Below are 17158 nucleotides of genomic sequence, written 5' to 3' on the forward strand. Positions count from 1 at the left end.
AAAACTTGCTCCACTATCAGATTTTTCTACTTATTTCAAGTAAAAATATGCTTGAGAGAAGTAAAAAGTGTCTAAAAATAAGTTACTTTTTAATGTGCTATTTTATTATTAGTCGTATTTTAAGTATAATTTGATTTGTTTTGACTAGAAATAAGACAAATATTCTTGGTAAGATGTTGAGTTTTTGCAGTGAGTCTCTGAGACTGTTTGTTGTTTATTTACTCTGAACCTGCAGCTCACCTGTATGATGTCACTTCCTGTCCCAGGTCCAGACCTCGGCGTTTTCCCGCTGCTCCGTGAACGTGACCGGGACCAGCTCCGGGTCGGACTCGGCCGCGGTGGCGTTCACCTCCGGCGCCCGGTCCTGTCGCTTCAGTCTGGTGCTGGAGGAGGAGGCGGAGTCACGCTCCACTGGCCCCGCCCACTGCGCCGCAGACGGACCGGCAGGAACCAGAACCGCCTTTGTCTGCCGTGTCGCCGGTCTGGAACCAGGAACCCGGTACCGGTTCACACTGGTCTCCAGTCCGGACGGGGGGAGGAGCGGCGTGTCGCTGCTCACAGGTAAGAAGGAGTCGCTCACCTGAAGGTCTCACTGCAAAAACTCTACATCTTTCCAAGAATATTTGTCTTATTTCTGGTCAAAATGTCTCATTTCAAGTCAAAACTAATCTCTTTCCACTTAAAATAAGACTCATCACCTATAAATGAACTTGTTTTTAGATCATTTTCACTTCTTTCAAGCAGATTTTCACTTGAAATAAGTAGAAAAATCTGACAGTGAAAGTAAATTTTTGTGTTTGTAATAAGAAAGAAAAACTTGCTCCACTATCAGATTTTTCTACTTATTTCAAGTGAAAATCTGCTTGAAAGAAGTAAAAAGTGTCTAAAAACAAGCTGCTTTTAATATGATGAGTCTTATTTTAAGTAGAATTAGATTTGTTTTGACTAGAAATAAGGCAAATATTCTTGGTAAGATTTTGAGTTTTTGTAGTGCACCTGACCGACGGGGTTGATATCCCTATCTCTTGAGATTGTACTTTTTCTTTTCTTTTTTTTTCTTTGCACTAGACACACTCCTGCACTTTATTGAGTTTTTAATCGTCTCTCATCAGTATTTGTTATCTACCATATTTATATTTATCTGTGTGAATGTGAGAATCGTGTGTATGTGAGAACTGTGTGAGGAATGTCGAATGTACTGGTTTTTTATCTGTTTTGTGTATTTATGTAATTGCAGCAACTTGTGGCACATGACTGTCCATGACAAATGTCCCTGCAGGGATAATAAAGTTTATATTGATATTGATATTGATATTGATATTGATATTGATATTGCTGAGGCGCCGTCAGCTCAGCTCTGAATGTCAACACAACACACTGGGTACGTTTGGACCGTATGGACAGTTTCAAACGGTTTCAGAAAGGTTTGGGCAAACTGACCCAACCGATTGAAAATACTTAATGTAAACACCTCAAACCGTTTCAATTTCCTCAAACCAGTTGAAATTTCAACCAGTTTGAAGGGGCTGGTTTAAACCATAGACTGTAAACAGAATGGACGTAGCACCGTGACGTCTCCCATTGGTTTGGGGGAGTCTGTTTTGTGCCGCTACTACGGGGATTTGAACGGGATCATCCCTATGTTCCCCAGGTCCTATGTTCCCCACTTTGTATGGGACCCTTTTCTAAAAAAGGGTCCTATGTTCCCCGCTGTTCCCCCCTTTTTTGTGACTTTGAGTGAGAAGTGTAGGCTAATTGTCCCCCTAATTGTGGTTGGGTTTAGGCAAAGGAGTTGGTTAAGTTTAGTAAAAAGACCAGGTAGAGGCTAGACAGGCCAGATAGATAGAGAGAGTCCAGATAAGTAGAGAGAGTCCATCAACCAGCAACAGTGGGGAATATAGGACTCTTTTTCGGAAAATGCAGCGTCTGTTGTCTGTCTGACGTCTGCCCCATTTCACCTGAATGCAACATCAAGAATACGTTCAGATATGCAACCGCACCGCTAGATGGGGGGAATTCCTACAGACTATACCTTTAAGTCGGCGCATGTAAACACTCAAGCTGAAATCTTCAAACAGATTGATTTAAACCAAACCTTTTTGAAACCGATTGAAACTGTCCATGTAAACGTACCCAGTGTTACACACACACACACACACACACACACACACACACACACACACACACACAGGTGAAGGTTTTCTAACAATGGTCTTCATCTCATCTCAAGTGTTTGTTTCCGTCCACTTCCCTCCTCATTGTGCGAGGCCGGATGCAGCAGGTCTCACTCCTCCTGTTTGTGGAGAGACGGACTCATGCACTCAGTTCTCTCCCTTTTAAAGGGACAGTTCAACACTTACATTCACCACGCTATGAGATAATAATCATGTAACATTATGTAACATTACGACACATGAAGCAAATACTCTGAACTACTTTCTCTTCTGAAATCCCTCCGCCCAGCAGCAGCCGTGTCTGGAATGTAGTTCCAGCTGAATTTCCCTCTAAAACAACTCTGTCTGGTAACGTTGTGTTTCAAAGGAGGTTAAATCGAAAGCAACTGGACTTAGTTATTTGTCTAGGAATTTTTTTTCCTAGACAAATAACTAAGTCCAGTTGCTTTCGATTTAACGAAATACTATGACCTGGACATAGTATTTAGACCTGGACAAATGAGAATATGCACCGGCTTGTAACGTTGTGTTATTATCTCATAGCGTGGTGAATGTGCAGCTCACAACTTGTCCACCAGAGCGTTGTGGAGTTGTTGGATTGTGTATTTGATGAGTTTGATGAGGGACAGGGGACCTGGACCGTTCTCTGAGCAGCTCACGTCTCTGCCCCGCCCATCTCAAAACAACATGCACCCATAATTAAAGGTGATGAACCTGCTGCTGTGACTATAGGGATTATGGTGAGAGGAGGATCTGAATAAATGTTGGACTGTCCCTTTAAGGTCTGATCTTAAACTCAGTTAAAACCTCAGAGACGATGGTGATGAAGGTGACCGAGCCTCAAACACAAACAGGGATTTAGTTTATTGATGATTCACCGACTCTTCTAGAGGTTTGGTCTTTGGCCTCAGGTGCTGGTGGTTACCGCGGTAACAGCAGGTCCAGGACACGTTGTCCTCGGCTGTCGGGGATCTGCCGACAGGAAGCGGCGAAGTCTCCGCGGGGAGGAAACCATTACGGAGACGAGGTCAGAGGTCGTTACTGACTCCGCGTCCTGCCCCTCCCTCCCTGTGTTTCCTGTCCTTCTGCACCGTCGCCATGGAAACGCCACATTCTCCAAGAAGCTGAAACAATCATATCAAATACACAAAGACCGGGGTTCAGACCTGCATGAACCAGGTCTAAAGGGACAGGGTTGGACAGAACCAGGTTTAACAGAACCAGGACCAACAGGATCAAGGTTAGACCAGGGTTGCAAAATTCTGGAAATGGAAACTTTCTATGGAAATTAACGGGAATATATGGGAATTAACAGGAATTAACGGGAATATATGGGAATAAATCAGAAATTTACAAAATTGAAGGTTGGCCCTTAACAGGGAACTTAAATATAGTTGGGGAAAATGTAATTTTACTTTTTGATTTTTGTTGTTCAGTAAAAGAATTGATTGTTCATACAATTACAACTTGATAAAGTTCTACTCACAAATAAATCTGTTGAAATGTTTTTTTAATTGTATTATTTTGCATGGATGTCTGCTTATGACAAAACAAAATATTTATGTTTGGACATGATACAATTTGTTTAAATTAGCCCCAATTTCCAGTTCATTTCCAGTTAATTCCCATAAATTCCCATAAATTCCAATAATTGCCATGGAAAGTTTCCAATTTGGAATATTTACAAAATTCCCCGGCTTAACTTCCCATGGAAAGTTTCTGGAAATGTTCCGCCCCTTTGCAACCGTAACCAGGACACTGTGACATCACGTATGTAGGTGAACACGTTGTCCTGGGAACCAAAACAAAGACCAGAGAAACTCCAATGACATCACACAACATTAAAGTCTCCTGTGTCCTGTCTCAGACCCGGTCGGTCCGGCCCGTCTGGACGTCCAGCTGGACCCGGTGGACCCGGTCCAGACTCGGTATAAAAGCCTGTCTGTGGTCCCCGCTGACTCCGCCGGTCTGAGGGTGTTCTGGTCTCGGTCCGCCGGTCACGTGGACTGGTACGATGTGACTCTGGACGACACCAGCTCAGGGTCCAGCATCAGGACCCGGGTCATGGGCTCTGCAGCCCCCCGGTCCGGGTTCAGCTCCCTGGTCCCCGGTTCTCTGTACAACGTCAGCGTGGTGGCGACGGCCGGGAACAGGAGCGCTGCACCGGTCCACACCACCGCCGCTACAGGTGAGGTCACCTCCAGACCTGAGACATCCAGACCTGAAACATCCAGACCTTAAAGGGATATTCTGGCGTAAGTTTAACCCATGGTCCAACGCACCGTAACACCGAGTTAGACCCCCCCTCGAGAGATGAAGTCTGCTAACCGCTAGCTTCTCTAGCTGTAGCAACTTTAGCAATGACCGCACCATAACAAACAGCGCAGTATACGGATCCACTATCCACCGATCAAAAAGCCACTTACAGCCACAAATAATGCTCAGAACAGCACCAAACGTCATCAACAGTACAAACAGGGTCCCATCCCATAATACAAGGCATCAAACATCTGTTAGCTTAGCCTGGTTTCTATTGAAAAGAGACGAAAACAACTCACCCACTCTGCTCCAGTTATACGCTATGCAGCAACTTTCCGTGTCCAGCACAGAGTCCAGGCACTGACAACACACGTCTGAGGCCGACTGGCAGCACAAATCTGGTTTCAGCACAAACATCTGGTTTCAGCACAAACATCTGGTTTCAGCACAGACATCTGGTTTCAGCACAAACATCTGGTTTCAGCACAAACATCTGGTTTCAGCACAAACATCTGGTTTCAGCACAATCATCTGGTTTCAGCACAATCATCTGGTTTCAGCACAAACATCTGGTTTCAGCACAGACATCTGGTTTCAGCACAAACATCTGGTTTCAGCACAAACATCTGGTTTCAGCACAAACATCTGGTTTCAGCACAATCATCTGGTTTCAGCACAATCATCTGGTTTCAGCACAGACATCTGGTTTCAGCACAAACATCTGGTTTCAGCGGCCACCGACAGCACAGACATCTGGTTTCAGCACAAACATCTGGTTTCAGCGGCCACCGACAGCACAAACATCTGGTTTCAGCACAGACATCTGGTTTCAGCACAAACATCTGGTTTCAGCACAAACATCTGGTTTCAGCGGCCACCGACAGCACAAACATCTGGTTTCAGCACAGACATCTGGTTTCAGCACAATCATCTGGTTTCAGCACAAACATCTGGTTTCAGCACAAACATCTGGTTTCAGCGGCCACCGACAGACAGTGACCACCACACTGACCACTTGATTCCCCCAGGTCCAGCACATAGCGCCCCCAGCTCTCTCCCTCTGTCACTTTTAGCCTCCATTTCCAGAACATAGTCTCCACCGCAGCTGCCCCTCTTTGACTTTACTCCTTCATTTCCTTCAGCTCGTCTTCAGTAAACTCGGTCTCTAACTGATAGCAGCGCCCGTCGAAATGAAACCAGTCGTTGTTGTTCTCAAACTCCATAAACTCAGCCGTGTCCGTGATGTCTCCTTCACTAAATTACAGACAGTCTCTTCTTGCAACGAACGGCGTCCTGATCGCGTGTGTGACGTCGCGTCTAATCTCGCGCGTGTTTACGTGATTCTCTCGGTTCATTTCCCTGTGAACACTCGATAATAACTTTTATAAACTGATGAAGATACATAGGAACTTAGCTGCATTATATGGAGTAATACACACACATTCATCCTTGAGCTGCAGGACTCTACTTCACTCTGTCATCGCCTCCACCCAGCTGACTACCTGTAACCATGGCTACAACAGCTGACTACCTGTAACCATGGCTACAACAGCTGACTACCTGTAACCATGGCTACAACAGCTGACTACCTGTAACCATGGCTACAACAGCTGACTACCTGTACAAGCAGGCATCACAGATAGGACCTGGGGGAATCAAGTGGTCAGTGTGGTCACTGCCTGTCGGTGGCCGCTGAAACCAGATGTTTGTGCTGAAACCAGATGTTTGTGCTGAAACCAGATGTTTGTGCTGAAACCAGATGTTTGTGCTGAAACCAGATGTCTGTGCTGAAACCAGATGTTTGTGCTGAAACCAGATGTTTGTGCTGCCAGTCGGCCTCAGACGTGTGTTGTCAGTGCCTGGACTCTGTGCTGGACACGGAAAGTTGCTGCATAGCGTATAACTGGAGCAGAGTGGGTGAGTTGTTTTCGTCTCTTTTCAATAGAAACCAGGCTAAGCTAACAGATGTTTGATGCCTCGTATTATGGGCTGGGACCCTGTTTGTACTGTTGATGACGTTTGGTGCTGTTCTGAGCATTATTTGTGGCTGTAAGTGGCTTTTTGATCGGTGGATAGTGGATCCGTATACTGCGCTGTTTGTTATGGTGCGGTCATTGCTAAAGTTGCTACAGCTAGAGAAGCTAGCGGTTAGCAGACTTCATCTCTCGAGGGGGGGTCTAACTCGGTGTTACGGTGCGTTGGACCATGGGTTAAACTTACGCCGGAATATCCCTTTAAACATCTAGACCTGAGACATCTAGAGTAGACCTTAAACTTCTAGACCTTAAACTCACCATTAATTGTTTCTAACTTGTCCTACAATATTTTTTCAGTCGTACTTTAACTTGTCTTGAACTCTCTCTGCTCGTCTCTCTTGTCCAGCGCCGTCCTCGGTCCGTGGTCTCCGGGTGGCGTCCTCGTCCTCGTCCTCGGGGTCACGCGGCCTGGCGGTCTCGTGGCGCGGCGGTCCGGGCAGAGCCGAGCGGTTCAGGGTTCTGCTGACGGACGAGGACGGGGTTCTGCTGAGGAACGTCTCTCTGAGAAACACCGAGACGTCGGCCGAGCTGGACGAGCTGCAGCCGGGGACCGCCTACACCGTCACCGTGGTAACAGAGGCTGCTGGTCTACAGAGCTCCGCCTCCACACAGGCCGTCACAGGTAGCTACATATTATGGGATGTTTTGAAGCCTCGCCCCCTCTGGTGGTGATAGGCTGCAGAGTTAAAGGGATAGTTCACCCAAAATTGAAATGTCCCTCATGATCTCCTCCCCCTCATGTGGACTAAGGGCTGGGAGAAGTTTCAGAGTCCTCCGTGGCTTCTCTGAGTTACAGGGGGTCTCGGCGTAGCAGTGCATGTCCATATGACGGTTGCAAATGGATACCAACTGTCTTTGTAACAAAAAGACACACCAAAAAACATCCAAATACCTCCATGCTGCTCGTATGTAATGTCCGTCTTGTGTTGAAGCCCCAACATGAGAAATTGTCCCGAAAAAAATTAAGTCTATATTTCAAGCTTGTTTTGTAGCGGGAGCTTCTCGAAGCTCCTCTTCCCAGTTCGTCCAATTTAGACGAACCAGGGTCTGTCCTCTTCCCGGTTCGTCCAAATTTGACAAACCGGGAAGAGGAGCTTCGAGAAGCTTCCGCTACAAAACAAGCTTGAAATATAGACTCATATAATTTTTTTCGGGACAATTTCGCATTTCGGGGCTTCAATACAAGACGGACATTACATACGAGCAGCATGGAGGTATTTGGATGTTTTTTGGTGTGTCTTTTTGTTACGAAGACAGTTGGTATCCATTTGCAACCGTTATATGGACATGCACTGCTACGCCGAGACCCCCTGTAACTCAGAGAAGCCACGGAGGACTCTGAAACTTCTCCCAGCCCTTAGTCCACATGAGGGGGAGGAGATCATGAGGGAAATTTCAATTTTGGTTGAACTACTCCTTCAACGTGGTGGTTGTTCTCTCAGCTCCTGCTCAGCTGGCCGGTCTGAGGCTGGACCACAACGGCAGCTCGCAGTCTCTGCTGGGCTCCTGGGCGTCACCTGAGGGGGGGCTGGACGGCTACCGGGTCACGCTGTCGGCTCAGGGCTCGACCCCCCAGCAGCGCGTCCTGCCCCCCAACGCCACCCAGCTGCTGTTCGAGGGTCTGACCCCCGGCCGCCGCTACCAGCTCTCGGTCCAGACCACGGCAGCAGACCAGAGCACCGAGACCACGACCTGGGGGAGGACAGGTGAGTCTGCACCTGTTGACCCTGAGTTCTGTCTGCAGGCTTCCTCTCAGGTGCAACAACCCCCCCACCACCACCACCTTCCACAGCATCATGTGACTCATGATTAGGGTTGCCAACAATCTGACTCTCCAATGAGGAGATTTTGAGGAGTTGGCGCTTCTGCATGCACCAACAAACTGGCTTGCACACCACGCCATGCGTGTAAAGGGAGGGCTGTGATTGGAGTGCGGGACGTTGGCTGTCCCGTCCGGGACAAATCAAAACCGGCTATATCCCGGGACGTCCCGCACAATCCGGGACGGTTGGCAACCCTACTCATGATGATGATGCTAGGTCAGGCGTATTCATATGGCGGCCTGCGGACCAGAAGCAATGCCCCAGCTCATGGTTCAGCCAAAGAAGCAGAGAAAAACAGAGAAAAACACATTTCGCGAGAATGAACTCAAAATCTAGAGTAAAAAAGGTTGTTTTTAAAAAAAAGGGATAGCCTACTCAACAACATTTAGGTAGGAGGCAGGCTCAAACTACCTATACACTTCCAGTGTTTGAGCTAAGCTAATTAGCGACTTTAGGTGGAGGCAGGCTAACACTACCTATACACTTCCAGCGTTTGAGCTAAGCTAATTAGAGACTTTAGGTGGAGGTAGGCTAACACTACCTATACACTTCCAGCGTTTGAGCTAAGCTAATTAGAGACTTTAGGTGGAGGCAGGCTAACACTACCTATACACTTCCAGTGTTTGAGCTAAGCTAATTAGCGACTTTAGGTGGAGGCAGGCTAACACTACCTATACACTTCCAGTGTTTGAGCTAAGCTAATTAGCGACTTTAGGTGGAGGCAGGCTAACACTACCTATACACTTCCAGTGTTTGAGCTAAGCTAATTAGCGACTTTAGGTGGGAGGCAGGCTAACACTACCTATACACTTCCAGTGTTTGAGCTAAGCTAATTAGCGACTTTAGGTGGAGGCAGGCTAACACTACCTATACACTTCCAGTGTTTGAGCTAAGCTAATTACGGGCGATACGGCTCTATCTCCCTTGTTACTGCACGCACAGTGGAAAGGATGGTGTCTATCTGCTGGTCATGGACTCGGGAGTGAGGCAAGACACGAAAAAAAAATTGACAAAGGGTCAATTGAAAGCCCTGTGCTAGATGATGATAATAACTTTCCATCTTCTTGGCCCCGCCCCCTCAGTGCCTGACCGGGTGTCGTCCCTGTCCTTGTCTCCTCTTGGCGGCGGCGGCGGCGGCGGCGGCGGGACGCTGAGGCTCAGCTGGACGCCCCCTTCAGGCGACTGGGACAACTACAGCGTGGTGCTGAGGAACGGCTCCGTCGTCATGGTGAACCGGACGGTGGGCGGAGCCACTCGGCAGCTGTCGTTCTCCGCTCTCGACCTCGGCCTGGTGCCCGGACGCCTCTACGCCGCCGAGGTCACGGTGAACAGCGGCATTCTGGGTAACACGAGGCGCTGCGAGGGACGCCTGGGTGAGTTCATGTTCACACCGACTTATTATTACTGGTTCATTTTACCCAAAGGGTCATGTGACATCACTCATGACATCACGTCCTTTCTTCTAAAAACCATGAATATCAGGCCTTGTCCACACCAACACGGGTATTTTTGAAACCGAACTTTTCTGGACCCCGGTTTAAAAAATTTGCGTCCACACCACTGGTGTGATAAAAAATATCTCGGTCCACATGAAACCGCAAAATCCGCCTCAAACAATGTCATGCACATGCAAAAGCAGTGAGTGGCGATAGAGAGCCTAAGCGGAAGCAGGAAGTAACGTCACCATGGGACCTCAACTCGGAAAAGTTCTCCATGTAAGTGAACGGGAGTCAAAGTTTTATTTTGTGATCCGATTGAATTGTGCCATGAGAAAAAAATATGTCCTCTACCTGTTTAAAACATCACATTTCATCCGAAAAAATCAGCAGTTTATCATAAAACAGCAACAGAAGAATGTATTTTGTGTGAAGACGCTCTAGGACTACAGATCTGTGTCCCACAAAAAATACGTCACCAACTGACACGGGAAAGGACGCCATGTGGTGTCTGATGTCACCTACGCCACCTGGAGTCTTTCTGGTTACGGATTCTATGGAGTTTTATTTTACAATAGTTTTACAACAAACTGCTGGTGGTGAAACGTGATGTTTTAAACAGGTAGAGGACTGAGTTTTTTCTCATGGCACAATTCAATCGGATCACGAAATAAAACTTTGACTCCCGTTCATTCGTATGGAGACTTTTTCCGAGTTGAGGTCCCATGGTGACGTTACTTCCTGCTTTCGCTTAGGCTCTCTATAGCACTCCTAACAGATGGCCATTTTAGCCAATCACAAGGCTGGAAAAATTCATACCGGGAAAAACAACAATGGCTATGCTAAATGCTAAATAGCACCAGTAACAGCTGGTCACGTCTAGAAGCTCCACAAGTCTCCATGGATACAACTTACTGTTTACCATCGCACAGTGTGACGTCAAACAATGTCGACAAGAAATTGCGGTTTTCCTCGGTTTTCCTGTCCACACGTGAAGCTGAAACCGGACTTTTCTAAAAAGTCCAGAACTGCGGTTACATGTGGATGAAAGAACAAACCGTGAAGAGAAACACACGGTTTCAAAAATAGGCTACCCGCGTTCGTGTGGACGGCCCCTTAGCCTCAGAAACATGAACAAATTTTTTTTTTTACCACTTTTTTCTAAAAAATCTTAAACATTTTTTTGTTTATTTTTTGGATATCTCACCACTTTTTTCTAGAAATGTTTCAACTTTTTTGTGAGAATTTTCACCAGGTTTTTTTCCAGAAATTTCTCTATTATCTTTCAAAAATGTACGCCTAATTTATACGTACATTGATTGTTTGTGTATTTCTGGTGTTTGCTTCAACATTTTGTCCAATGGGGGTCTGTGGTCTAATTTGTGTCAATTTTGGGTCCTTGATACACTGCAAAAACTCAAAATCTTTCCAAGAATGTCTTCTTTCTTGTCAAAATGTCTCATTTCTAGTCAAAACTAATCTCTTTCCACTTAAAATAAGACTCATCACCTAAAAATGAACTTGTTTTTAGATCATTTTCACTTGTTTCAAACTAATTTTCACTTGAAATAAGTAGAAAAATCTGCCAGTGAAAGCAAGTTTTTTGTGCTTGTAATAAGAAAGAAAAACTTGCTCCACTATCAGATTTTCCTACTTATTTCAAGTGAAAATCTGCTTGAAAGAAGTAAAAAGTGTCTAAAAACAAGCTGCTTTTTATGTGATGAGTCTTATTTTAAGTAGAATGAGACATTTTGAATAGAAATAAGACAAATATTCTTGGTAAGAGTTTGTGTTATTGCAGTGTATAAAAAAGTTTGAGAACCACCAAGTGTTTTGTTGCGTTGCTGTTAACTGGCTGTGGCCCCGCCCCCTCTGGTCCCGCCCCCTCTGGCCCGGCCCCCTCCTCCCTGTAGCTCCTCCCCCCGTGCGGCGGCTGCTGGTCCGTCACGCCGGTGAATCCGATCTGAGCGTCTGGTGGAGCGGACCGGACGGCGAGTGGGACGGCTTCACGGCGGTCCTCAGACGGACCGGGTTCGATGCCGTGGTGACGAGGAGGATCCTGCCCTGGGAGTCCAGAGAGTGTTCCTTCACCGACCTCGCCGCCGGCTGCCGCTACACCGTCACCGTGACGACCAACAGCGGAAACCTGAGCAGCTCTGCCTCCGTGACAGCGTGGACCAGTACGTCTTTGTAATGCTTGGCTCTGATTGGTCCAAACGTCTGGTCTTTTTCTTTTTTTAAACGTATTTACATGTACAAAGAACATAAGATCAGATTTTAAACGTCTAGACCTTAAACATCTAGACCTTAAACTTCTAGACCTGAAACTTCTAGACCTGAAACTTCTAGACCTGAAACATCTAGACCTTAAACATCTAGACCTTAAACTTCTAGACCTTAAACTTCTAGACCTGAAACTTCTAGACCTGAAACTTCTAGACCTGAAACATCTAGACCTTAAACATCTAGACCTTAAACATCTAGACCTTAAACATCTAGACCTGAAACTTCTAGACCTGAAACTTCTAGACCTGAAACTTCTAGACCTTAAACTTCTAGACCTTAAACATCTAGACCTTAAAGGGATAGTTCAACATTTTGGCAAATTGGCCCATTGCCATAATTGCTATAGTCATAGCAGTAGGTTCGTTACCTTTAATTGTAGGTGTAAGCTATTTTCAGTACGGCGGAGCGCAGCAGCTGGCTGCTCAGAGCTACGCTATGGAGGCTAAGGGAATTTCTTGGTTTCCCTCATTAAACTCATCAAATTCAACATCCCAAAACTCCACAGCGCTTTTGTAGACAAGTTGTGAGCTGCACAACCACCACGCTATGAGATAATGACGGAACGATACGAAACGGAGCCGTTTTCGAGGTAAATTCATACAAAACCGCTGATGCGCGTTGCGTTCAGGGACAGTTTTTCAGCAAGCAGTCTCCGTATTTACCCTGTATTTACCTCGAAAACGGCTCCGTTTCGTAGCGTTCCGTCATTATCTCATAGCGTGGTGGTTGTGCAGGTCACAACTTGTCTACAAAAGCGCTGTGGAGTTTTGGGATGTTGAATTTGATGAGTTTAATGAGGGAAACCAAGAAATTCCCTTAGCCTCCATAGCGTAGCTCTGAGCAGCCAGCTGCTGCGCTCCGCCGTACTGAAAATAGCTTACACCTACAATTAAAGGTAATGAACCTACTGCTATGACTATAGCGATTATGGCAATGGGCCAGTTTGCCAAAATGTTGAACTATCCCTTTAAACATCTAGACCTTAAACATCTAGACCTTAAACTTCTAGACCTTAAACTTCTAGACCTTAAACATCTAGACCTTAAACATCTAGACCTTAAACTTCTAGACCTTAAACTTCTAGACCTTAAACATCTAGACCTTAAACATCTAGACCTGAAACTTCTAGACCTGAAACTTCTAGACCTTAAACATCTAGACCTTAAACATCTAGACCTTAAACATCTAGACCTTAAACTTCTAGACCTTAAACATCTAGACCTTAAACATCTAGACCTGAAACTTCTAGACCTGAAACTTCTAGACCTTAAACATCTAGACCTTAAACATCTAGACCTTAAACATCTAGACCTTAAACATCTAGACCTTAAACTTCTAGACCTTAAACATCTAGACCTTAAACATCTAGACCTTAAACTTCTAGACCTTAAACTTCTAGACCTTAAACATCTAGACCTTAAACATCTAGACCTTAAACATCTAGACCTTAAACTTCTAGACCTTAAACATCTAGACCTTAAACATCTAGACCTTAAACTTCTAGACCTGAAACTTCTAGACCTTAAACTTCTAGACCTTAAACATCTAGACCTTAAACATCTAGACCTTAAACATCTAGACCTTAAACTTCTAGACCTTAAACTTCTAGACCTTAAACATCTAGACCTTAAACATCTAGACCTTAAACTTCTAGACCTTAAACATCTAGACCTTAAACATCTAGACCTTAAACTTCTAGACCTTAAACATCTAGACCTTAAACATCTAGACCTTAAACATCTAGACCTTAAACATCTAGACCTTAAACATCTAGACCTGAAACTTCTAGACCTGAAACTTCTAGACCTTAAACATCTAGACCTTAAACTTCTAGACCTTAAACTTCTAGACCTTAAACATCTAGACTTTAAACGTCTAGACCTGAGACATCTAGACCTTAAACTTCTAGACCTGAGACATCTAGACCTGAGACATCTAGACTTTAAACATCTAGACCTTAAACATCTAGACCTTAAACATCTAGACCTTAAACTTCTAGACCTTAAACTTCTAGACCTTAAACTTCTAGACCTTAAACTTCTAGACTTTAAACGTCTAGACCTGAGACATCTAGACCTTAAACTTCTAGACCTGAGACATCTAGACCTGAGACATCTAGACTTTAAACATCTAGACCTTAAACATCTAGACCTTAAACATCTAGACCTGAAACATCTTCTAGACCTTAAACTTCTAGACCTTAAACTTCTAGACCTTAAACATCTAGACCTGAAACTTCTAGACATTAAACTTCTAGACCTTAAACATCTAGACCTGAAACTTCTAGACCTTAAACTTCTAGACCTTAAAGGGATAGTTCACCCTAGAATGATATTTCGCTCATTATCTACTCACCCTCATGTTGACTAAGGGCTGGAAGAATTCTCAGAGTCCACCGTCCCTTCTCTGAGTTACAGGGGGTCTTGGCGTAGCAGTGCATGTCCATATAACGGTTGCAAAGGGACACCAGAGCTCTTCGTAAAAAAACACACACAAAAAAACATCCAAATACCTCCATGCTGCTCGTATGTAATGTCCGTCTTGTGCTGAAGCCCCAAATTGCGTAATTGTCCCGAAAAAAATTAAATAAGTCTATATTTTAAGCTTGTTTGTAGCGGAAGCTGATTTGCGCCGGCGTCAGTGCGGTTACTGCGAATCACGCGAGATTTGGACGGACCAGGAAGAGGAGCTTCGAGAAGCTTCCGCTACAAACAAGCTTAAAATATAGACTTATTTAATTTTTTTCGGGACAATTACGCAATTTGGGGCTTCAGCACAAGACGGACATTAGTATACGAGCAGCATGGAGGTATTTGGATGTTTTTTTGTGTGTGTTTTTTTACGAAGAGCTCTGGTGTCCCTTTGCAACCGTTATATGGACATGCACTGCTACGCCAAGACCCCCTGTAACTCAGAGAAGGGACGGTGGACTCTGAGAATTCTTCCAGCCCTTAGTCAACATGAGGGTGAGTAGATAATGAGCGAAATATCATTCTAGGGTGAACTATCCCTTTAAACTTCTAGACCTGAAACTTCTAGACATTAAACTTCTAGACCTTAAACATCTAGACCTGAAACTTCTAGACCTTAAACTTCTAGACATTAAACTTCTAGACCTTAAACATCTAGACCTGAAACTTCTAGACCTTAAACTTCTAGACCTTAAACATCTAGACCTTAAACATCTAGAACATTATCTCATAGTGTGGTGAATGTGCAGCTCACAACTTGTCCACCAGAGCGTTGTGGAGTTGTTGGATTGTGTATTTGATGGTACTACTGATATAATTGGGATCTTCACGTGGACGTTGAACTGGACCTTCCTCGGTCCTGACCCGGTCTCATGCTGCTCTCTCTGCCCCCCCTCGCCCCCCTCAGGTCCGGCTCAGGTCAGCGGGCTGCGGGTCTCGAACCTGGGCACCACCGACAGTCTGCAGGCCGAGTGGCCCCGAGCCTCGGGGGATCTGGACTCGTACCGGGTCCTGCTGGTCCACGACGGCAGCGTCATCAAGAACGAGAGCGTGGGGGCCGACACCACGGGGATCAGCTTCCACAGCCTGAGGCCGGGGGCCATGTACACGGTGGTGCTGACCACGGCCCGGGCCGGACTCAACTCCAGACAGGCGGTGGCCGAGGGACGAACAGGTACGACCCTGCTCCAGAGATCCTGTTAACGTCCTGGGGCCGTATTCACAAAGCCTTTTATCTTAGCGCTAGGAGTGCTCCTAACTCCAGCTAAAAGTTTTTACGTAAGAGTTTTTTCTTAAAAGCTATTCACAAAGCCGCTGAGACCGACTCTTACTAAGGATAAATCACTAAGAGCAAAGTAAGAGTGACGCCCTGGTGACGCCCCGTTGCTATGGATTACGTCAATTCTCGTGCACAAATTCGAGGCGCTCAACACGGTGATTGGTTGTTGACTACCGGCGGCTCGAACCCAGACTGACAACAAGTTTGGTTTACTGGGGGAGCTGCCCTATCACGTGAGCTATTACTACTAACTGATATATGTGTCTAGCTCACCCACCAACTTTAAAAAAATATTTTTGGCTCACATCAGCACGACTGCATCGCAGCGGTTGCAGTCACCTCGGTCCAACCGTTGTGACGCCGATATTAGACAGTCCGTCACCGTCACTACTCCCGTTTTATAGCGAAAATGTTGTAGATGTTGTTGCTGTAACTGCTGTAGCCTAACGTAAAAAACTTTAAAAAAACACAGACAAAAAGGCACTTTGGGCATCAATGGGCAAAGGGGCAGGTGCCCAGCTTCACCCCACAGACAGACACACAGACAGACACACACAGACAGACACACACATTCTTTTCAGAGCAGTGTGAACAATCGGTTGTTTAAAATTCCTTCTCCCTCTTAGATCGTGTCCCCCTCCTCTCTCCACTGGAGTCACAACGTCACCAACAATAGACACACACTCATCCTCCGTGTGTGTGTGTGTGTTGAACTAACAGCAGGATGTTACTGAAAAGCAGGAATGTTCAGGAAGTGTCGACAACAACAACAACAATAAAAACCTGTCAGAAACTTCCCGTCAGAGACTTCCCGTTCGGAAAACTTCCCCATAGAATTTCATGAAATACTTTTCTGGAAAATATTTACACAAATGTTTTCGTCAGTGGTGTAGTCTATGTGATACTCAGGTTTACTCAGTATACCCAGTACAACAAAACTATCTAACTAAAGTTAAGTTCAAGGAGGTCCCCAACTTTTTTTTAACTTTTTTTTTTCTCAGAAATGTTATCATTTTTTAAATTTTTTTTACCAGTTTCTTCTCAATTTTTCTTTTTTTTTTTTTTTTTTTTACTTTTTTTTACTTTTTATTCTTTTTTTCAAGAAATGTTACCCCTTTTTCTATTTGCCCCCTTTTTGGCCACATTTTTCTAAAAAAATTTTGTGAAATCTTACAACTTTTTCTTGAATTCTTTTGAGAAATTTTACTATTTTTTTCTCAATTTAAAAAAAAACTTTTTACTTTTTTTTTTTTTTTTTAGAAATCTTACCACTTTTTTCTAGAAATGTTTCAACTTTTTTGGAGAAATTGTACCACTTTTTTCCAGAAATGTCTCTATAATCTTTCAAAAATGTAGCTACGCCTAATTTAAACGTACATTGATTGTTTGTGTAT

The 17158-nt window shown here is 44.9% G+C and overlaps 1 protein-coding gene across 1 annotated transcript in view; it reads left to right on the plus strand.

Annotated features, from left to right (window-relative positions):
- ptprbl (protein tyrosine phosphatase receptor type B, like) overlaps positions 1 to 17158 on the plus strand; it is a 67110-nt gene that overhangs the window by 12101 nt on the left and 37851 nt on the right. The window contains exons 4-10 of the mRNA XM_085780528.1: positions 267 to 561; positions 4042 to 4362; positions 6816 to 7091; positions 7912 to 8175; positions 9375 to 9665; positions 11642 to 11908; positions 15393 to 15659. Of these exons, the coding sequence (XP_085636654.1) occupies positions 267 to 561; positions 4042 to 4362; positions 6816 to 7091; positions 7912 to 8175; positions 9375 to 9665; positions 11642 to 11908; positions 15393 to 15659 (1981 nt within the window). The remainder of the gene's footprint in view (positions 1 to 266; positions 562 to 4041; positions 4363 to 6815; positions 7092 to 7911; positions 8176 to 9374; positions 9666 to 11641; positions 11909 to 15392; positions 15660 to 17158) is intronic.

The sequence above is a fragment of the Trachurus japonicus genome, chromosome 6 (assembly GCF_045865225.1).
Source record: "Trachurus japonicus isolate A0001 chromosome 6, Traja_1.0".
Taxonomy (NCBI): domain Eukaryota; kingdom Metazoa; phylum Chordata; class Actinopteri; order Carangiformes; family Carangidae; genus Trachurus; species Trachurus japonicus.